Below are 23,222 nucleotides of genomic sequence, written 5' to 3' on the forward strand. Positions count from 1 at the left end.
CCAAGCTCCTCCAACAATCTCCGAAGCCACACAACCTCACATGTGGTGGAAGACGCAACGTGATACTCTACCTCAATAGAAGAAAGGGCTACCATGGGCTGCTTCTTGCTACTCCAAGAGATAACACTTGTACCCAAGGTAAAACAATAGCTTGTAGTAGACCGCTGGTGGTCCACATCGCCAGCCCAATCCGAGTCACTCCAACCTGCAAGAACAAGATCGGAAGCATCTGTACCTAATGGATAAGAAATCCCTAAGTCAGAGGTTCCCCTCAAATATCGAAGAATCCCCAGGGTAGCTTGCCAATGCACTTGTTGGGGTTCACTCATGAACCTTGCCAAAAGACCCACAGCAAAACAAAGATCAACATGAGTGTTGAGAGCCAAATCAAGGACCCAATTAATTGACGGTAGCATGAAGCATCCGTCACGGGAGAATTTGAGTGTGAAGTGGCCTCCAGTTCGGATCCATAGGAGTAGAAATGGTTCGACAAGTCACCATCTCAAAAGTCACCAAGAGCTCCTGAATGTACCTTTGATGAGAGATGAAAATCCCCCTCTGAGACTAATAAATCTTGTGACCCAAGAAGAAATGAAGAAGCCCCAAATCCGTCATCTCGAACTTTCTGTGCATGATTCCCTTTCAGAATCAAATCATCAACATACAACACAAACAACACACGACCAACTGTGGAAGTGTGCACATAAAGCTGCGGATCGGCCTTGGAGTGCCTATATCCCAACTTCGACTGAAGAAATGAGTTAATCTTCTTTTCCATGCACGCGGAGCCTGCTTGAGGCCATACAAGGCCTTCTTCAACTTGTAAACTTTCCCATCCGAGGAGCCAAAGCCAGGAGAGTGCTCAACATAGATCTCCTCCTGCAAATCACCATTGAGAAAGGCTGACTTCACATCCAATTGATAGACATGCCATCTCCTATGGCCAGCCAAAGCAAGAACAGCTCGAATAGTCGCCATACGAGCAATGGGGGCAAAAGTATCATGGAAATCAATGCATGGGCGCTGAGCAAGACCTTTAGCAACAAGGCGAGCCTTGTGCTTGTCCAAAGAACCATCGCTAAGGTACTTGGTCTTGAAGATCCACATGACGCCAATCACCTTCTTGTGAGAGGGACGAGGCACAAGAGACTAAGTGCCATTCCTATCAATAGCCCCCAACTCGGCTTCCATAGCCTTCCTCCAATGATCAGACTCCAAAGCCTCCTTCACTGAAGTGGGCTCACAATCCTGCATAACACGGGTCATCAAACAATAATTAGAGCATACAAGCTCCGTAGAATGTGTTTGGTTCCTTTGTGACTTCCGTGGTCCATCTTGTGGTTCCCACTCCTCAGGGACCCCCTTGATCCTTGAATCTCGAAGTGTATCACGGGCCCAACGAGGAGGACGAACCTCTCCCTGTCTCTCTCCATCTGCTGAAGACTTGGGTATATCCACCGGCAGAAGCTTCTCAAGGGTGGCCAATGGAAAGAAAGACTCTGAATTAGAAGAAGAATCTCCATCAAGAGGCTTTGGCTCCAAAGGAACTGTCTCGGGAGTCCAACTCTCCCCTGGATCTCCAAGGACGAGGTGGTCCTCACCCCCCTCAGTGGCCGGAACTTCTATGAACCGCACATCTCGGCTCATATAGACATCCCGCTTGACGGGATCAAACAGACGATAACCTTGGGACTGGGAGTTGTAGCCAACAAAAAACCTGTCGTCGGGAAGCCGCCTCAAACTTGTCATGTTGTGTCTTCGGGATGTGCACATAGGCGTCACACCCAAAGATCTTGAAATAAAAGATATCAGGCTTTGTTCCAAAGTAAGCCTCAAAAGGGGTCATCCTGTCATCGGCCGAAGTGGGAGATCGATTGAGGATGTGAACTGCGGTAGCCACTGCCTCGACCCACAGAAACTAAGGTGTCTGTCGGTGCTCCATCATGGTGCACGCCATCTCGATCACACTTCGGTTCTTCCGCTCCAAAATGCCATTCTAGTGGGAAGTGTTGGTGTTAGCAAACTCCTGGTGAATACCCCTATCTGCATATAAACAAGCAAACTCATTAGACATAAATTCACCTCTCTTGTTTGAACGCAAGGACTTCAGTTGCCGGCCAGATCAGTTCTCCTAAAAAAGAACCCAATCCTTGAAGTGAGAGAAAGCCTTCGACTTCAAAGTCAAGAAATAGGCCCATGTCATCCTGTTATAGTCATCTACAATCAACATGAAGTACAAGCTCCCCTTTAGAGACTCAGTCCTCATCGGGCCACAAAGATCCATAGATACAAGCTCCATAGGTGAAGTAGACCTCCTTGAAGCCTTGTTGGGAATTGCATCCCGATGCAGTTTTCCATGAATGTAGGAGAGACATGGCTGATGGCTCACCACTATGTCCGGCAAACCTCGGACAAACAATTCTCGTGACGCCTTCCGAAGGTACTCAGTTCAGGTGGCCAAACAGAGCATGCCATAGCTCGGACGGTGTTTGAGAGGAAAGAAGAAGAGAGATAAGAGCTATAGAAGACTTCAATTTGTAGATGCCATTTTTCTCATACTTTGTAGAGAGAACCTTTCTCGATCCACGATCAAGGACTTGAATAGTATCACTGTCAAACTCCACCAACAGGCCAAGAGCACAAATCTTATGGATCGAAAGTAAATGATACCCCAAGCCTGGCACATGCAACACCTCAGAAGTGTGGGTACCACCACGTCCATTTGGAATAAGTTGCATCTCACCCCGCGCAACAGTAGACATAGGAGAGCTGTCTCCAATGAGAATCTGCCCACGTGAAGGTCGCAAATGGGCAACACCAACGGGAGAAGGAGCCATGTGCCGGGAGGCACCACTGTCCACGATCCACTCACGAGCCCGGGGAGCTGCCATTGCAGAATCAGAAGTCTTCAGTGTAGAGTCCTCAATGACTGCTAAGTGTAGAAAAGCAGCTGATGAGGGTGCAACCACTGCTCTAGAATCCTTCGTGTCCTTCTTGGTGTCCTTCTTGTCTTTGTCGGGGCAATCCTTCTTCCAGTGACCAGTGTAGAGTCCTCAATGATTGCTAAGTGTAGAAAAGCAGTTGATGAGGGTGCAACCACTGCTCTAGAATCCTTCGTGTCCTTGTCTTTGTCGGGGCAATCCTTCTTCCAGTGACCAGTCTTACCACAAACATGGCAAGTCGATTCCTTCTCCTTGTCCTTCTTGGATTTGTTGTCCTCTTTCTTCTTTTGGTCCTTCCCCTTCTTCTGAGAGGCTTGACCAACCAAAGCCTCCGTTTTGGAAGCATTCTGTCCCTTCAACTGTTCCTCTTGGTCCAAGACCATAGGAACCAACTCTTCCCACCGAAGAGTCGACTCCTGCCTTGATGCAATAAGAGCGGAATAAAAGGTACCGAATCTTGGCGGCAACTAAGACAGTAAAGTGATTGCCATGTCTTTGGAGGAAATAGGCTTCTCCGCATTTTGAACCTGCATTTGAAGTTGCTGAAGCTAGTTGATGTGTTCCCAAAGCGAAGAAGACTTATTCACGGACAAGGTCCGCATTTGCACCTCTCCAAAGAAACCCTCTTCATCAGGGTCATTGGGTTGTATATCTAGTCGAGCTCCAGACATATCTCTCGAGCCACCATCAAGTGCTCAATGTGAGCTATCACGGTTGTAGTGTACGTCAGAAAAAGAAAAGAACGAATCCTGGCATTTAGTTTGTCCCAATGAGATTGGGCCTTGGTTAACTCCGCACGGGCACTGGAAGAGAATTTGGACTCATCTAGCACCGAGGGCCGGTTGATCTCCTCCAACACAAGCTCCTCCAGATCATAAGACTCTAGAATGGCCAACATCGTCACCCGCCAAATGCGGTAATTGTTACCATCAAGTTTCTGATTTGATGGAAGAGCCGGTAGGACAGGCACCTTCTTGTCCATGATCGCTTGGAACTCCAAATCAGCCTCTATATACACGTTCTCCTGCAATGCTTGCACAAACACAAAATCAGCCTCCTCTGATTGTGTAAATGCAGCCTGTTAGGGCTGGTTCCTCCGCTGCCCAAACCTTCTTCACCCGCCGGAAGCAATGAAAAGGTAAAATCTGCAATGGAAGGCCTAAAACGCAGCCTTCCTCCCCTTCGAACAGCAAGAACCTGCAGCAAATTCACTAGTTAGACTCCTTTCCCGCACGCCCATGCTCGCTTCAGCCTTGATCCGATGCACAACCCTCCCACTCGCCCTCGAATCTTGGAAATGCAGCCTTGTGTCGCGCTGAAATCTCCTCTTCAGATAGGTTCAATGCTCAGTTAGTTTGTCTTCACCGCTCTGATACCATGTCAGAGTGCAGCAATGCGGAAGCGTAGGACAAAGACTGAGAGAGTGAGCACACACACACACACACACACACGGAGAGAGAGAGAGAGAGAGAGAGAGAGAGAGAGAGAGAGAGAGAGAGAGAGGAGCTGTAAATGCAGAAAATCTGCAATGTAGTATGCTATATAAGAGTGCAGAAATATACACAAGGGCAAAGGAAATTTCTGCGTGTGTCTCTGTCTTGAAGACCTCGATCTCCGTCAGCCCAAGCACAGTCTGTCTCAGCCAACAAATCTCAAGATCAGAACCTGAATGAATGAATGAGTGTGCCATCAACTGGCTATTTATAGCCAGAAAATAAAGAATGCTTGCACCAGGTCGGCTGCAGTAAATGCAGCCGACTGAATAAAATAATGATAAAACAGTCCGACTGCAGCCTGCACTGTTCGACTGCAGCTGCTGACATGGCACCTTGCTGACATGGCACTGTACTGCCTACTGCTGACGTGTCCTCTGCTTGGTCGGGAAAACATGCTGTACCAAACACTAATTGTGCCGAAACCCTCACACAGCTTGTCCAGGGGATGACTCTACCTCTAACAAATATGTCTTGATAACTATTGATATACAAAAGATTGGTCACATAAACAAGAGGGGAGAGTTATGGATACAAGAGAGTAGATGAGAAGACCTTTTTATATGTGTTTTAATTTCTAGCCGTTGCATTTTCTGCATTTAATGCTTGTGTAGGTTGGGCGATAAGTTTTTTAGTCTTTTGACTGTTTTCACCTCGGTTATCTTAGATTTTGCAATCGTTCTATGATCTGTTCTAATTTACACTCCATGTGAACTCAATATTTGTGCAATTTGTGTTGTTGGGTTATACGCTCTCTCTATGCTTTATTTTCTCTACCTATGCTCTCTAGATGGCTTCTCCTCCTTGTTCTATTGATGACAAACTTCATGGACCTGATTACTTAACATGAAGTGCTATCATGAAAACATGGTTTGTGTAGAAGCAATTGTGGTACGTGGTTTCTGGAGCTATTGAGCGCATAGTAGCAAGGGAACATTGTTCCACCCCCTTGGGAACGCATTCCACATCAAAAAAATGCTTAAGAAACAGGGGAATGCTGCGGGGGAACACTTGTGATGGGGAAATATGAAGGCTGCTATTCCCCAAAGGGAAACGTTGGTAAAGTGATGGGTGCTGTCGGGACTATCGAAAGTGACTCACAAGATGTTCAGAGTGTGACGAGTGGTGTGTAAACTATTGGATTTTTGGGAGTAGGGTGCCATGTGCTGGGACTCGTGTGTAATCATTTCAGCCTCTAGGTAAGAAAATTGTCCAGTGGATTGTAATCCCATCATGAAAAATGCAGGGAGAAATAAACCTTGGGAACAGCTTGGGGTCCTCATAGAAAGGAGAGGGTGGATGTAGTTGTGTCAAGGTTTTTCTACAAGGATCATGTTGCATTCAACGTTATAAGATCTCCCTACTTCCTTCAGATGGTCCAAGAGATTGCAAAGTATGGTCCAACCTATAAGCCTCCATCATATGAGACATTGCGTACCACTTTGTTGCAAAAGGAAAAGGATGCAATTGAATGTGCTTTGGCAACTGTGCAAGAAAGCTGGGTGAAGAATGGTGTCTCTTTGATAGTGGATGGGTGGAGTGATACTTGAAAATGGTCCATCCATGGGATGTTTTCTTTTTCTCGAGGAAAGATACAATTCATTTGCTCACATGATGCCTCAAGTATAGGAAAAAGTGCAGATCAGCTTGTGGAAGAATGGGCGGAAGGCGTTGAAAAAGTTAGGGCTGAAAATGTAATCGAATTTACTGTTGATAGTGAAGCAACAAATAGGGCAGCAGGCATGAGACTTGAGGAGAGAGACACACATCACATTTAACTCATGCTTTGCTCATTGTTTGAGCAATTTGTTGAAAGACATTGGTAGCTTGTCATGGATTGATCCCTTCATCCAAAAGGGTAAGGATATAATCAGTTTTATCCAAAGCCATCAATTCATTCTTAGTGGGTTTTGCAAGAGATTACTGAAAAAAGATTCTTAAAGTACTTTGAGATGCGCTTTGGCTATAACTTTCTCATGATAAAGAAACTTGAGAAGGTAAGCTTATCCTTGAAGCGGTTGGTGGTAAGTAATGAGTGGATGGGATGGGCTACTTCTAGATCAAGGGTTGGTATAGTAGCGGAGAACATCATACAAGATCATGTATTTTGGAATGAATTGAAAAGCATCAATATTGTCATGAAGCCAATCATGTGCTTAATGTGAATTGTAGATGGACGAGAGCCATGCATTGGAAAGGTCTATGAGGGGGCAGATCGCACGATTGAGAAGCTAGGACAACCCTGTTTGGATGATACAAAGTATCAAAAAGTTTGAGATTTATGTGAGGCAAGATAGAATGCTTATCACTCATCTATGTGTGTAGCAGCATATGTATTAGATCGAGAGTTCCAAGGGTGTGGTCAAGAGAAGGATGATGGGGTAAGGCAAGGTTGGGGACATAGTGCTTTCTAGGTTGGTTCCCATTGATACTAAGAGAAGATTGGTGAAAGATCAGCTTGCTTTTTATAGAAACAAGTTAGGAAGGTTTGGGTTAATTGATGCACAAATAGATTGGTTTAAGATTAGGGCTGTCTTGTGGTGGGATGTTTTGGAACTTGCAAATGCTGATTTTGATGATGATATGGCTTTCTTAGACAATGTGGATGATAGTCTTTTGGATAGTCTGCTACTAGTGGCAGCCATGTATGATCCAATGGTCACTTTGAGAGACTTTCAAATTCCAAGCTGCCATATTTTGTCCACTATACTTGTTACTTGATGCTTCTTGACTCTTTTATGTAGTATAATCATAGATTATCATCTATTTTGGATCTTATGTGCCATTTCAATGTAACCATCCTTTTATCTATGAAAAAGATTATCATGTTTTGCAAATTGTGCATGTGTTTTTCAAAGAGCTTTTATGAAATATATAAATGAATAGTTTGAAATATCTAAATCATTTCTACAGTACAAGTCATTCTCCTTACATTCCCGTTCCCCTTGGGGCTTTGTTCCCATTCCCTTAGGACCTTGCGTTCCCATTCCCGTTCTTATTCCATTGCTACTATGATTGAGTGTACCCAACCTCCCACTCTTCATGACAATTGGGACTAGGATAACAATGAAAAAGTTGTGCTTACATGGGATTCCCATGATCCTGCATGTTCAATTGTTCTTTGATGTATCTCTAAAGAGGTTCTATCGGCTGTCACCTCTTGTAGGACAACTTCAGCAGTGTGGGAGAAGGTTTAGATGTTGTATGAGGCTTCCTTGACCATGCATGTAGTGACCCTCTATGGATAACTTTAGATGTTGTATGAGGCTTCCTTGACCATGGGTGCAGTTATCCTCTATGGATAGCTTCAACAAATGAAGTTTAAGCCAAAAAATACTATGTAGTCATTCTTACTTCGTGTTACATAGGTATAGGATCAACTTCGGCACATGTAGTCTGCGCTTTCAAAGACTCATCTTGTTGAGACTATGCTCTACAAGCTCCCACCAGAGTTTAATGGAATAGTCAATGCTTTGCTTCCATCTTAGTATGGTGGCCCCAATGAGGCATTTGTAGCTTCAGAGGTGAATGACAGGAAGAATTCGAAGGCCCAGTGTCATCATTGTGGTAAGAAGAGACATTTGCGCTAGGATTTTAAGAAGTTAGTGGCTTTGAGGAAGGAGACCAAGAAGAAGTAGGATACAGATTTATTGCCTCCTCTGTTGACTTCGACTCGGATTCTCTAATCAAGGCGTAGAAGGGGTTCTCATTTTCAAATTGAGGATAGGGCTTGGTAGCCCCTCCTTTTGCTGCTTTCTAGTACAAGGTGATGCAGAGATCCGTCACGACTCTTTAGTGCTAGAGAGGGAGTGTGAGAGGGTGGTAAGGTGGGATTGATAAGCCTCATCTATAAAGGTATTCAGGTACACAAGATTCAAAGAGAGACTTCGCTTATGCATCAATCGAAGTTTGGCAGGTTTTCAAATCTTGGAGTTGGGATTGACATCCATGTGCATGATGGGCTATTACTTGATAGAGAGTGGGATTGGCTCTTAGCTTGAGCTCACATGAGGGGATACTTACTCTCCTATTATGCCGCTACTTCCTTCTAATCCTTTTTAGAGATGCCCTTTTTTCCACATTAGTAACACATAGTTTTCTTCTTTTTTGCTTGCCACGTCTCTTTGAAGCTATAAAGGCATCGCACTTACTGCCATATCGAGATGATAATCTCCTCTATAAACTCAAAGAAGCCTTGTTTTTAAGCAACATAGAGACCATATGATGATAACTAATAGATGTTGCCAATTTTTGAGCTTGTAAGGTAGGTGTCACACCATCAAGCTTCGGAGAGAGTGTGTGGAGAACAATCCCCACAAGATGTGCTTTTGGAAGGAGGGATTGCATGTGTCCAAGCTAATCTTGTATTTGGGTCACTCGAAGAAGGAATGATTAAATTGTATTAGTTACCTTGAGCTTGATAGTTTGTTGTTGACCATAATGGGTCATAGCTTGTATTGTTGACGAAGCTTGTATAAGCAACAAGTTATAACTTCTCCCACACTATTAAAGATGTCTTGTAGGGGGTAATGCCAAAGGAAATTCTTTAGAGATGCATTGAAGAAGTGCAAATTGTATGCTGGAATCATCTATATCCCAATAAGGATTGCTTCCTCATGGTTGCTTCATCCTAATCATTTGGAAGAGGAGAGGGTATCTAGGGACATAAGGTAACTTTGGAAACAACATACCATAGGTGCACAAACCAAGCTTTCATTATAGTTTTCCAAGTAAGATAATTGGGTCACTTAAAGCTTGTCATCAGTAGAGCAACTTGAAGGAGCCATTTAGGAGCCTCTTAGGTGAAATGTAGAGAAGATGAAGTAAGGCAAGGGGTGTGAGAGAGAGGCGCACTGAAGCACAGCCCAATACCACATGTTCAACATTTCAATTGATATAGCTCAACACACACACACACACACACACACGTGTGCACACATAGGAACAAATTTGAAGAGAGTAGGCTCGGAGTGTGCTTGAATCAGGCTATAAAGGCAGAGTTGCTGAAAATATGGACATTTGGAAAGTAGATTTGGCAAAGAGAAGTTAAAATCGATCGTAGAATAGTGAAATGTGTGGAGAAATGCTAGGGCATCTGTAACGAGCCTTCCGTCCGTGGATGGGTGGTAAATCCTTGATTACAACTTAATTACAGCAGCAAACAATTAATGCAAATCTGAAAATACAAATTTACCTACTGATCTTGGACAATGCACACCCGATTGGCCCCAAAATTTGGGCCCCTTTTGGTATATCTTTAGCTTTATTGAAGAAGAAGTTGATTTACAATGGGATTCTCCTGATCCCCTTCGCAATCTAAACTCCCCTTGCTGTCCAAAGTGACAAGCAAGTCTTCAATCTATTTTGCCCCTTGATTACGGTACTTAATTAGTCTTCACCCACTTCATAGACAATGGAAATGCCCCAAATTCAATGGTTGGCTAGTCCTCCATCTAAATTTAGCTGAAATTCGCCTTTAGCCTTGGAAAATCTAAATATTGGAGCTATCAATTTTTGGCACGCTTCCCGAGGCTGTTGCTAAACCCTAGTTTTTACTGTAAATTAGGGTTTATAGCAGAGAAATTTGCAATTTCTTAGTCTCCAAGGGTCCAAATGTTGAGATGCTCGAAGCAAGACTGTGAAATGGCTAGAATAAGAGAGAGAGTGCTGAGGAGAGAAAATTCAAAGTTTTGTCGCAAAGAATGACTGCCACAACAGCTTGTAGAAGCAAAGAACTTAAGAAAATCAGTCATTTATTGCTGCTGCCCTATCTCAACAGCCTGTAGATACTGTCACGTGCTATTGATTGGTCTTTTCCTGCCCTTGGATGTTTCTGAAGGTTCTCCAATGGCTGCAAATTGGACCAGCAACATCTCCTCCCTCCCTCTTACAGGCTAAATACACAAAAAATGCCTCTTTCTAGCCTCTAAAGACGTTTTTCAGTCTTGCATGGGCATTTTTGACAAGTGGCAACCTTCCCAAATGGTTTTTCCAGCATTAGCCATAATTAAATATTAATTTTCAGTCTTTAAATACTGAAAATTAATCTAGTAATTATTTCGGTGCTCTAGAAAATAATCAGATTGGCCAATAATTAAATTGGTTTGGCAACTTCCATTCCCGAGTGTCTTTGCGCCATCTTTGACCATTAGATTGGTGTTAGGTACCATTAAACGCCACTTCTATAGTGTCACCAATTGGCACTTATGGCCAAATGAATGACCTAGGTCAACAACTGACACTTATGGCTAAATGAATGACCTAGGTCAACAACTGGCACCAGATACCACCAAGTATATGTGCGGTATGACTTATAGCAACTTTTGCCTTTGACATCCCACGATTTTCTCAGGTCCTAGGCTCGTAAATTTACTCTAACCCTAGTTGCACCTCACATGTGCAACATTTACTTAATCATGCGATTAAAAATGAATCCATATGTTAAGTGAGGTTTCAAAAATACATGTCCTCATGACAGCATCAACAAGCTGGGGCAAAACCTAGCTTGGATTTGCCAAGCTGAAGAGTTATATTTGGAGATGACCAGGACAACAGGCTGAATGAGGTGCTTGATGGATGGAGGTTGGGAAGAACTAGGGTAACATGCAAAGCAAGGGATGAATAGAGTGATGTGGACCCTCCCAAAATTAGGGTTTTGGCTTATGGGACACAAAAACTTTGGTTATCTTTGAGTTTTGGGACACAGTAGGTAGGACTGGAACCAAGAGACACATGCTTTGATGCCATGTTAGAAAAGTGTGGAGCAACGGAAGCAAAAAGACACTGCTGATATAAACTGCAATGAACAGAAAGAACAGTAAGAACACAAGAACTCGAAGTGCATAGACTCCGGAAATGGAATCCATATATCAAGGCTCAAGAATAGTACAATGCCATGGGCTGAGTGTGCAGCCAGCAGAGTGCATCCCTCCCTCCACACCAGACAGCAGGCATGTTGTAGGATGAGTATCTGATGAATGTACTGGCTGAGGAGGAGGGATTGCCAATAAATAGGCACGAATAAATACAATAATAAATGCACTTGGCCAGCAACCATGAGGTGCTTGAATACTTGTTGGCCAACCTAAAATTGCACTGCCACAAAAATGAAATGACCACTAGCTGTTGGTCATGGTGATGGCACCCACACTGAACACTTTGACATGCAAAATATGTTATCTACTAATGACATCCCCCTAGAATTGAACCTATATAGGAGGCTCAGCGCAAGCCATGGCCATGATGTAGAATATACTGCAGTAAGGACATTAGAGTCGTCTCCCAACAATGGCTTCACCCTCCAACCAAGGGCTTGCAGCGAACCGTGTCATGACCACTTTTCAAGAATTGGCATCTCATACCACCAAACCACATTTTCCTAGTGTGGATGCATTGGTCCAATGGCCTAAAGTCCAAGAGTGTTGATCACTTAATGATGTGCTGAAATGGGCCTTGATTCTATATATAGGACTTGGTTGCTTTGACCTTAAAGTGCCCCTAATACATTCGCACTAGATCATTTTATGACTCCTATGACCAATGTTACTGGTGCCTAGAGATAAGGGGAGGGGTGCATCTAGTAGTTCAGCTCGTGATCTATGGGGACAGACCAGATGTGTTTGCCTATCATGATTGGAGGTGAGTCAAACCTGCCCTACTTTGTGGTTGCTGCTCATGAGTGTTTTGCAGGTTCAGGTTTTCCAGGTCTCTGATAGAGTACATCTTTGTACTACTTGTAACTGCAGTTCCTGCCATGGCTTTGCTGCATAGTGCTCTATTATAACCAGTTGGATGCACAATAACAAGGTCACCCCTCTTGGTGATGAATTGCCTGACCAGGTGGTCCACCATCCTATGCACAATCCAGGGCGGTTCAACATCTCATAGGATGATTTGGTTTGTTGCTGCATATGTACCTTAGGTTGAGAGTTAACTACAGTGTTAAACTTAAGCATACTAATGCAGTCAGTGATTGAAGCAAATGTAACCTGAAGATGAGCATTTTCGAACCTTCCAGTTGCATTTCTAATGATAGAATGAAGCTTTTGAAGCCTTCTTTTTGTTTAAGTAGATATTATACTAGCTTCACAACAGTTTTTGTAAACATGAAAAGACAAAACCATACGAATATGTTTTGTCCTCTGTGCAAATCATGTACTCCACATTTTAGCTGTAGCCTGTGATTGATATTTGATAGAGCACCTGGTTTTTAAGCTAGTGAAGCATTGGAGCAGTAGTGCATGTTTCACTTTGGGTCATCCATCTCAAAGGAGGGAACCTTCATTGGCATGCAAAGCTTTTTGTGCAACATCTTTCTATGCTTCACCCCTGATTATCTTTGATGTTTTGAGTAAGCAATGATGTCACATTAATCTTAGTGCATGGACTTAAGAACACATTGAGTACTTGTTGGTTTTACATTGTCAGGGGTGATCTCTCATTCTGGCACACTGCAGGAAAAAAATTGGCTTCCAGACATTACATCAGGTTCAAGTTCCCGTGTACAAAGACCTACGAATCAGGAAGGTTGCTCTTTGTTGCGTTCAAGGTCTACTGCGGCAAGGTTGTGCGGAGTTTTACAAGCACCATTTGTAAAAGATGATCGATCATCAACCACTAGGCATTCTATCAGTCCTGGGGGAACCTTACAGTATCCTTTAAATGGTCAGACAGCTGGGAAGTTGCTACTGGATGTTCCAGGATTGCAAAGATACTGCTCAAACGAGGCTCCTCATAAAAGTGGTACATATTTTGAAACTAGCGATTTTTGTTCAGTTTTCAAAATGTTCTATTGAGAATGATAGACGTGCATTGTTGGCTTTTCTAGTGTTCTTCATTCTCTGATTTTGAAGGTGTAAAGGAGGACCATCTTTAAGTTGTCACAATGATAAAGTTTTTGTTCATGTTGAACACTTTGTGAATGCTCGAGAAACTATGCAGGTTTCATGATTTTAGTGTTAGCTGGCATTTGCCAAGACCTTCTGAGTCGTTTTTTGGTGTTTTTAAATCAGGGTTTGAAAATTTCTACCCTAGACACAAAAAGGAGTTGCCTAAAGGCCGTGATAGCTCAAAAGAGGAGACTAAAAATGGTAAGCTACATATTTTGTCTTTGCCTGTAGTGTATCATGGTATCTTCTTATTTGATTGTCTATTGATGTGGCAACTGGGATAGTTTTAATTCCTAGATATGGAAACATGCCCATTTACCCTACTAATCTCAGCCATTGGAAAAGCGAAACTTTGCATCATGTCCGAGTGCTTGTTCCTTTGGCTTGCATCCTTTCAGTTCAACACTGGTTTCAAATGATTACTCTGAGAGTTACAAGATGTGATGCATGTTTGCATGTATTGTAATAAATCTCATGTACACAATTTAGCAGCTTGTTTACAGGGATGTGAATAGTGGTTCATCGCCTGCTTGTGTGAACAACAGGGTCTTTTTGTGCACAGGGCTATGCAGGGGTATTGTGATTCATAGTTCTGGAATCTTTCTTGGTTGTGTGTACTTAAGATACGAGTGGGCCAACTGAAAGTCTGCCTATGTGACACAGGTGATTTGCTTCCAACTGGGAAATTCGGCTAGTATTGTTGTGTTGTCAGTCACTTCTGTCACCTGTGACTTGCATAACCTTTGTGATTTGAGGACTTCCTTAGCTTAGTTGGTCATGTGGCAAATTACCCTCTTCTTCATGTGACTGTCTACCAGCTGCCCATCTTTTGGTTGACCATGTCTTGGGCCATCACTTGTTGCTGTGCTTAAATGTTTTGCCCCATGCAGTCAGATAAACTGTCGTTGATTTGTACTGTGTCAGGTGATCAGTCAGATATCTGTCTCATGTGCTAGTCTTGTCATCACGGCTCGTGACCAACTATCGCATGCACTTTCTTGGCCTTGTTGATTTTAGTAACATGTGTCCATTGGCCAAATCCTAAAGAGTATTATCCACCCCTAGTTGCTGTTTCATGTTGCAAGCTACCACTTGACCATCTGTTAACTGTCTATTGGCTCTCCATATCTTGGTTGGCTCATGTCTCATGTGCCAAGACATCTCTCAATACAGTTTAGTATATTGTACATGCTAACACAATTAGGCGTGTCTTAGTGAGATTAAGGAAGCTGTGCCATATGTAAAGGGAATTGGACATGACACAAACAAGGACACAAAACTTTAAGCACATGGATGACCGCCAAAAACTCATTTTCTTGGATGCTGTACAGCATCCAACTGTAAAGAGTGTGTGGCACTTGAATGAGATTTGATCAGTTGTCTTGAGTCAATACAAGATCTGCTTATTATCAGTGGCAGCTGCACAAACCTTGCAAGGCTTATTTGGATCAAGAAGCTGCAACAATAGTGTAGTCATGGCCAATCATATCACAGCGGGCAGCCTCCAAACAGCTACTAGTTGCTGTAATCAGCAGAGAACAGCTATGCAGGCTGCACCGTTCCAAAAACGCAAGGCTGAAGATGTTGATGACCGATCGGGCAGTAGCTGCACGCTGAAAATGTAGCAGTCTAGGATGATGGTGATGGCTGGCTGATGATGTGGCAGCTGTACAGCAGCAGTTTGGTAGCAAACATAGGCTTTCCAGCAGTCGCTAGGATGAGGGCTGTGTCAAACAGGTTGTGCACTAGTTGTCAACAGCAATGGCAGTAGTGGAGGAGGTTGGAAGCAGGCGCTTGGTAGACAACACCATGAACTGAAGCATCTGCTTGAAGAAGTGGTGTAGAAAGGAGTAGATAGGGTGCCAACAATTCGCAAGAAAAGGATGAAGGCTGAGTGGTAGGAAGCGGTCTATTTATATATGTGGATCCTCCCAAATTAGGATTTGGCATATGGGACACATACACTTTCTAGGAAAGTTTAGCAATTTGATGAAAATGTTGGCAGTAACATGTAAGTTTATAATCTATTTTTTAGCTCAACAGACTCTGCAAGTGGAATTGGCAAAGGATGCTAAATAAAATAAATCTCCAACTGAGTGGCCTCCTATAGGCATGTATAGATGTCATGCAATAAATTGCAGGGTTTGTAGTACAGTACTGGTGACCACTCAAAATTTTAGTTTATAACTTGATTGACATTTAAGGGCATGGTTCCTAGCCAACAAATCATCGGTTGTAAGTGTCCAAGGTCTCCTTTTCTGATGCCCATCTTTTAGTCTAATTTTTAAAATTACTCTAAATTGCTTTAAAAGTGATAATTTGATCCACGTATTGTTACAACACAATTTGTATTAGTGGTAGTATACCCTCCATGTGTGCTTCCAATCTTCTTTGTATTTAGTAGTGGTGGTGGTGTTAGAAGTCGGAGTAGCAATGGAAGTGTAGAAAGACTGTTGTAATAGACTGCACAAGACAAGAGAAAAGAAAGAGAGACCGTGAGAAAGCAAAACAAAAGAACACGGCAAAATAAGAACTTAGAGATATGCTCGGGAAATGGAATCCGTATACCAAGACATGAGACAGTTGGAAACAACAGCGAGCCACCGTTAGCTGGTTGATGTGATTGTTGGCATTGGCTTGCAAGTAATCGAGTATGCTAACAATGACTAAGGAGGAGGGAGTAGTGGCCGATAAATAGGCCACGAACAACAAAAAGTTGGCTAGCTGAATAATAATAAAATAATCAGGTCGGCCAGCATAAAATGACAAAAACTCCATAGATCAAGCAATGGAAAAATGCAGAAAATGTGTGCCCAGCCGACTAAAGCACACTTAGACTCACTCATGAGTCGACTAGTCTGCTAATAGGTGGTTGTAAAGAAATGCTTGAACAAAGAACTAGAACTTTAAGTGTATGACACAAATACAACAAAAGTAGTAGAAGTCAAGGAGAAGAGAACTTAGAATCAAGAATGGGAAGATAAGATACTTAAGTATACTAGTTAGTTAATAAGAATTATTACCATTCAAGTCATGACACCATGAAATAAGGCAGATCATGATTATGAATCAAGGAGATGCTGATGATTTTACTAGTTTTTGAAATTAAGGAGATGTTGATGAAGGAGATTACAATGATTTTACCTTTGCCCAAACTAACAATGTTGCGTACACTAATCCAATCATTCTTGGTAGTAAGTTGATTGGTGGCTTATTGGTTGTCAATGTTGGCTGCCTATAATTGCTTGTTGGAAGTGGATGATGATTTTGCTATGTTAGATTGGATGTAGCTTTATAGTTATTTTATGAAGCTCATGTCAAGAAAAGTGACGGGATTGTATGCACTCATACCATATCAGAGAGAGAGTAGGGTTTGCAGGGAGAAACACAGAGCGTACAATAAACATGGTGAGAAGAAAAATTGAATGTTAAATCATGTTGAATAAATAATGCTGATATGATGTAGTAAAGCTCAAAGATGATTGCATTGTCTTGGTTGATTAAGCAACAACACCTGTAGGGAATTTGCATAGTAAAGAGAGTGAAATGTAGTCCTTTGAGTAGTAGGGAATCGAAGGTAAATGTTGAATGGTGAAAGACAACTATAAAGGGAGCAAAACGCAATCCTCGGGTGTTATCAAAGAGGAGAGAGAGGATCACTAGGAATCACCAAGCTCCAAAGTGAGAACATCAAGGTGGCTTGCCTCAAGGTGAAACACAGTAGTAGGTGGCCTCCTAGTAGTGAAATGCAGCATGGAGGGGCAGCAAGCAACCTATAGAAGACGGGACGAATGTCAGAGATATACCAGGGAGCAAAACATAAATCCTAATAATGTGAATGGTGTTTTGCCTGCAACAAACCTGATGAAACCTTAGCTGAGCGGCAACATCTTGCTAGCAAACATAGCTTGCAACAAATGTATAGGCCGCCAAGCATCAAACGACTACGAAGGGTCGTCCACGAATTGAGTTGTCTTGGTCAGGGTGTAAATAGCAATGGAGGGGTTGAGATATGGAGAGAAGATCGATAGAATGGAGTGATCTAATGGAAAGAGAGTGGATGAATGAATGATACTGTATGAATATGGGGAGTTAGTGTCCTATTTATAGGAAAAAATAGTATAGGATGGCGTCCCAAAATGGGGGCGGGGGTGTAATAGTGAAACTTGAATGACTTAATGAAAAGAAATGTAGTTAATGAATGGGTTTTCTCAACACCCCCTCTTAGGCCCAAAAAGAAGCCGTAAGATGTGCAAGAGAGGAAAGATCCACCTTGTGATTTAAATGTTCCATTTGTAGGGCAACTTATCCACCTTGTAATCTGAATGTTCCATGTGTAAGGTAACTTGTAGTGAAGAACAATAGACATGATGAACTAATAGTATCCAAAACTCGACCTTGGGAGAGAAGCCACAAGCTCTGTGACTCCATGTTGGAAGGAATACGAAGGTCTAGCCACCAAGTTAGGGTTGAAACATCCAAGGCCCTGAACTAGGAAGAACCTGAAGATCTTGGGTATCAATGGGAATCAACGGGTGAGATTGCATGGAGATGACAACCACTCCAAGAAGGTTAAGGATTTGTGAAGAACCCGATGAGTAGGGACCCCCTCTGAAGCTAAAGGAATGGGATCCCCCTCCTTAGAAGGTGAAGAAAGATGAGTCCCCTTTGAATCCCCTTTGAGAGAGAGAGGGAATCTAAATACTCATGGATCATGGCCTCCAGAGTGTTTGATGATGAAGGAAATGTTGTTGGGAGTGTTGAATAAGGTATTTGGGGCTCCAATGGAACAAAAGCTAGGTAGCTCCTAGACGTGGCCTCTCGAACTTGAGTAGAAGAGGGAGTGGAGGGAGGGGTATCTCATAGAAACTCCTGGATGCTTGCATCGGAGTCAATGTTTGTGGAGCCATACAAAGTAGGTGGGGAAATGGTTAGTGCTTGTGAGTGGCGAGCCAAAGCTGGGCAACAATTGTTCTCTTAGTGGAGTAGAACGCGGAGGTGGAGTCGAAAACCACTATCTCTTGAAGGAGCGGATTGACAAGGAGATGATACCCAATGCCCATCGCCTCTTGGTGGAACGGATTGTAGAATCATGGGCCGTGGAAGCTACTAGATGCGAAAATGGATGGAGGAAACCTCCTAACGTATTGCAGTGATCTCTTAGAGGGCATATCGCCTCACGGGGTCTTAGAGCCTCTTTTGCTTGCAAGGGGTTAGTTTAGTGTGCATCGTGTGCGTCTTATTGCCTTGAGCATATAAATTTGATAGTTGATGTAGAATGATCTCTAATGCATAGAATGGTGAGGTGGCACAAGGAATGCAGGGGGGGAAGACGTGTGTGCTCTAGTGGGGTAGGGAGCAAAGGTTGATGTTGACAATTGTTGGTGGTATGATTGTTCTTGTTGCAGGAGGTGCACCCAGCAGTACATCCTTCGGCTAGCACGGAGGCCATAGCACTAGTGTGGCAAATGTGTAAAGGGAGGGTGGGAGGGAGAAAAAGATAAGGGTATCTGTTAAAGATAAGGGTATCTGTTAAAGATCAGCCGACTGCACAGTCCAGTCGGACTGTGCAGTCGGCTGCACAGTCGGACTGTGCAGTCGGACTGCCACGTGGCAGTTCGACTGCCTGCAGTCCAGTCGGCTGCATTTAATGCAGCCGACCTGCCCTGTTTTCGCCCAGTTCCCTGGCTATTAATAGCCAAGGATTCCAGCAGTCTCCTACACTTCTTTGCTCGCAGATTACAGACCGGTGGCACGCACAGATTCTGTCTCTGTTCGCAGATTTCAGACAGGAGACAGTGCAGACTGCAGCGGACTTCGAGGTGAACAGCAGGTTGCATCGTCGAGGTGGATACATGCAGTCCAGCGCACTGCGCCCGTGTATATATCTGCATATCTTTGTATTCAGCACACTTTATACAGCAGATCTTCATCTTCCACTGTCTCTTTCTCTCTCTTCTCTCTCTGCGTTCTCTCTCTCTCTCAGTCCTACGCTTCCGCACCGCTGCACTCTGACACGGTATCAGAGCAGTGTTAGAGGGCTGACTGAGCGCAGAACCAACCTGAAGAGGAGTTTCTATCGTGACTCAAATTTGCGTTTTCAGCGTTTTGAGGGCAGACAGGAGGGCTGCGCCTCGGAACAAGGCTGAAGCAAGCGTGGGCGCGCAAGAAAGGATTCTAGGTGGTGGATTTGCTGCTGTTTACTGCTGTTTGACGTGGAGGAAGTTTTGAGTTTTCAGCTTACAAGTGCAGGTTTTGCTTTTTCATCGCCTCCGGCGGGTGAAGAAGTTTCAGGACGCAGAAGAGCCTTAGCTGGCTGAGTTTTCACAGTCAGAGGGGGCTGCTTTTGCGTTTGTGAAGGCATTACAGGTGAAGATGTCTACAGAGATTGACTTGGAGTTCCAGTCGATTATGGACTGGAAGGTGCCTGTCTTACCGGCTCTTCCCGCAGATCAGAAGCTCGACGGCGACAACTACCGCATCTGGCGCGTCATGATGTTGGCCATCCTTGAGTCCTATGATTTGGCGGAGCTTGTACAGGAGGAGATCGACCGGCCCTCGGTAAGAGATGAGTCCAAACTCTCTTCTGATGCTCGTGCGGAGTTGGCCAAGGCTCAGTCTCACTGGGACAAACTGAATGCGAGGATTCGTTTCTTTCTTTTTCTATCTTGTACTACAGCCGTGATAGCGCACATCGAGCACTTGACGGTGGCTCGGGAGATATGGCTGGAGCTTGATTGGATGTACAATCGGATGACCCTTATGAAGCAGGTTTCTTTGGAGGTACAGATGCGGACCTTGTCCGTAAACAAGTCTTCTTCGCTGCGGGAGCACATCAACAAGCTAAGGCAGCTCCAGATGCAAGTTCAGAATGCGGGGAAGCCGATTTCCTCCGAAGACATGGCGATCACACTATCGTTCCAGTTGCCGCCACGATTCCGTACATTCTACTCTGCCCTTATTGCTTCGGGGTGAGAGTCTACTCTTCGTTGGGAAGAGTTAGTTCCTATGGTCTTGGACCAAGAGGAACAATTAAAGGGACAGAATGCTTCCAAGTCGGAGGCGCTGACAGGTCAAGCCTCTCAGAAGAAGGAGAAGGACCAAAAGAAGAAGAAGGGGGATAACAAGTCAAAGAAGGACAAGGACAAGGACAAGGACAAGGACAAAGAATCCACATGCCATATTTGTGGAAAGACTGGCCATTGGAAGAAGGATTGCCTTGACAAAGACAAGGACACCAACAAGAAGGACACAAAGGATTCTTGAGCGGTGGCTGCACCCTCATCAGCTGCATTTCTTCATCTAGCTGTCATTGAGGACTCTTCACCGAATGCTTCTGATGCTGCGATGACGGCTCCCTAGGCTCGAGAGTGGATCGTTGATAGTGGTGCCTCCCGGCACATGACTCCTTCATCAGATGGTGTTGCCCAGTTGCGATCCTCGCGTGGGCAGATTCTCATTGGAGATAGTTCTTCAGTATCTATTGCAGGACGGGGTAAGATGCAGCTTATTCCAGATGGACGTGGTGATACCCATACCTCAGAGGTCTTGCATGTACCAGGATTAGGGTATCATCTCCTGTCAGTTCATAAGATTTGCTCCCTGGGACTTTTGGTGGAGTTTGACAGTAATTCGGTGCCAGTCCTTGATCGTGGGTCAAGGAAGGTTCTATCATCCGGATATGGCATTCTTGAACGGAAAAACCGCAGTGTGATCGAGATGGCGCGCACCATGATGGAGCATCGACAGACCCCTTAGGTTCCTGTGGGCCGAGGTTGTGGCTACTGCAGTCCACATCCTTAATCGATCCCTCACTTCGGCCGTTGAAGGGATGACCCCTTTTGAGGCTTACTTTGGGACTAAGCCCGATGTTTCTTACTTTAGGGTCTTTGGGTGTGATGCCTATGTTCACATTCCCAAGGCTCACCGTGATAAATTTGAAGCAGCTTCCCGAAGACAGGTATTTGTTGGCTACAGCTCCCAATCCCAAGGCTCACCGTGATAAATTTGAAGCAGCTTCCCGAAGACAGGTATTTGTTGGCTACAGCTCTCAATCCCAAGGCTATCGATTGTATGATCCCGTCAAGCGGGATGGGAACACTAGTCGCGATGTGCGGTTTGTGGAGGTTCCGGCTATATCAACGGGTGAGGAGCATTGCGTTCTTGGAGATCTAGGGGAGAGTTGGGCTCTTGCTATAGTTCCACTGGAGCCCATGTCTTTTGATTATGATTTTGTTTCTGACACAGAGTCTACTGTTCCACCGGTCACCCCTGAGGAGTTACCACCGGTGGATATTCTAGAGTCTTCAGATGATGGAGAGAGACGAGGGGAGGTTCGGCCTCCTCCTCGCTGGGCCTGTGACACACTCCGTGATTCAGGGATTGAGGGGGTTCCTGAGGAGTGGGGACCACAAGATGGTCCGCGGCGGTCACGGAGGCACCAGGTGCATTCTACTGAGTTTGCTCTAACTATTGTTTGATGACCCGTGTTATGCAGGATCGAGAGCCCACCTCCGTGAAGGAGGCTTTATAGTCCGCACCATGGAAGAAAGCTATGGAAGCCGAGTTGGAGGCTATTGAGAGGAATGGCACTTGGTCACTCGTGCCCCGCCCCCCGAATAAGAAGGTGATTGGCGTCAAATGGGTCTTTAAGACCAAATACCTTAGCGATGGTTCTTTGGATAAGCACAAGGCTCGCTTTGTTGCCAAAGGTTTTGCACAACGCCCAGGGATTGATTGTCATGATACTTTTGCTCCCACTGCTCGTATGGCGACCATTAGAGCTGTTCTTGCCTTGGCTGGCCATAGGAGATGGCCTGTTTACCAGTTGGATGTGAAGTCGGCCTTCCTCAATGGTGAGTTGAAGGAGGAGATCTATGTTGAGCAACCTCCTGGCTTTGGATCTTCAGATGGGAAAGTCTAGAGGTTGAAGAAGGCCTTGTATGGCCTCAAGCAAGCTCCGCGTGCATGGAACGAGAAGATTGATTCGTTCCTTCAGTCTCAGTTGGGATATCGGCGTTCTAAGGCCGATCCATAGCTTTATGTTCACACTTCCGAGGGTGGTTGTGTGCTTTTTGTGTTGTATGTTGATGATTTGATTGTCACAGGTGATCATGCACAGTAGGTCCAAGAGACGAAGTCAGCTTTACATCTGACGTTCGAGATGACGGACTTGGGTCTACTCCATTTCTTTTTGGGCCATGAGATTTATCACTCTCAGAGGGGGATCTTCATCTCTCAGCAGAGATATGTACAGGAGCTCTTGGTGTCTTTTGCGATGGAGGATTGTCGGACCCTTTCTACTCCTATGGATCCGAACTGGAAGGCCACTTCCCATTCAGCTTCTCCTATGGTGGATGCTTCCCGCTATTGTCAGTTGATTGGATCCTTGATTTGGCTTCTCAACACTTGCTGTTGGGCTCTTGGCAGGGTTCATGAGTGAACCTAAGACGGTGCATTGGGAGGCTGCTCAGAGGATACTTCGGTATTTGCGGGGGACGTTTGATTTAGGGATTCATTATCCCGCAAAGACAGATGGTTCAGATCTTGTACTTGCAGGTTGGAGCGACTTGGATTGGGCTGGTGATGTGGACCACAGGCGGTCTACTACAGGTTACTGTTTTACCTTGGGTGCAGGTGTTATCTCATGGAGTGGCAAGAAGCAGCCCACGGTAGCCCTTTCGTCTACTGAGGTGGAGTATCGGGCCGTGTCTTCCACCACATGTGAAGCTATGTGGCTTCGGAGATTGTTGGAGGAGCTTGGCTGCCCCCAGACTCGTCCTACTTTGCTGCAATGTGACAATGAGAGTTGCATTGCCTTGGCACGGAATCCTGTTTTTCATGCCCGGACGAAGCACATAGAGATCCAGTACCACTTCATCAGGGAGAAGCTTCTGGAT

General features: G+C 44.5%; 1 protein-coding gene across 2 annotated transcripts in view; it reads left to right on the forward strand.

Annotated features, from left to right (window-relative positions):
• Positions 1-23,222, forward strand: part of LOC148013621 (ATP-dependent zinc metalloprotease FTSH 8, mitochondrial-like) — a 54,683-nt gene that overhangs the window by 6,885 nt on the left and 24,576 nt on the right. For both annotated transcript variants that reach the window (XM_087668369.1, XM_087668368.1), the window contains exons 2-3: positions 12,892-13,177; positions 13,447-13,524. In XM_087668369.1, coding sequence (XP_087524495.1) covers positions 12,892-13,177; positions 13,447-13,524 — 364 coding nt within the window. The remainder of the gene's footprint in view (positions 1-12,891; positions 13,178-13,446; positions 13,525-23,222) is intronic.

The sequence above is a fragment of the Lygodium microphyllum genome, chromosome 26 (genome assembly GCF_053477565.2).
Source record: "Lygodium microphyllum isolate KBCC chromosome 26, Lygodium_microphyllum_v1.1.10, whole genome shotgun sequence".
Taxonomy (NCBI): domain Eukaryota; kingdom Viridiplantae; phylum Streptophyta; class Polypodiopsida; order Schizaeales; family Lygodiaceae; genus Lygodium; species Lygodium microphyllum.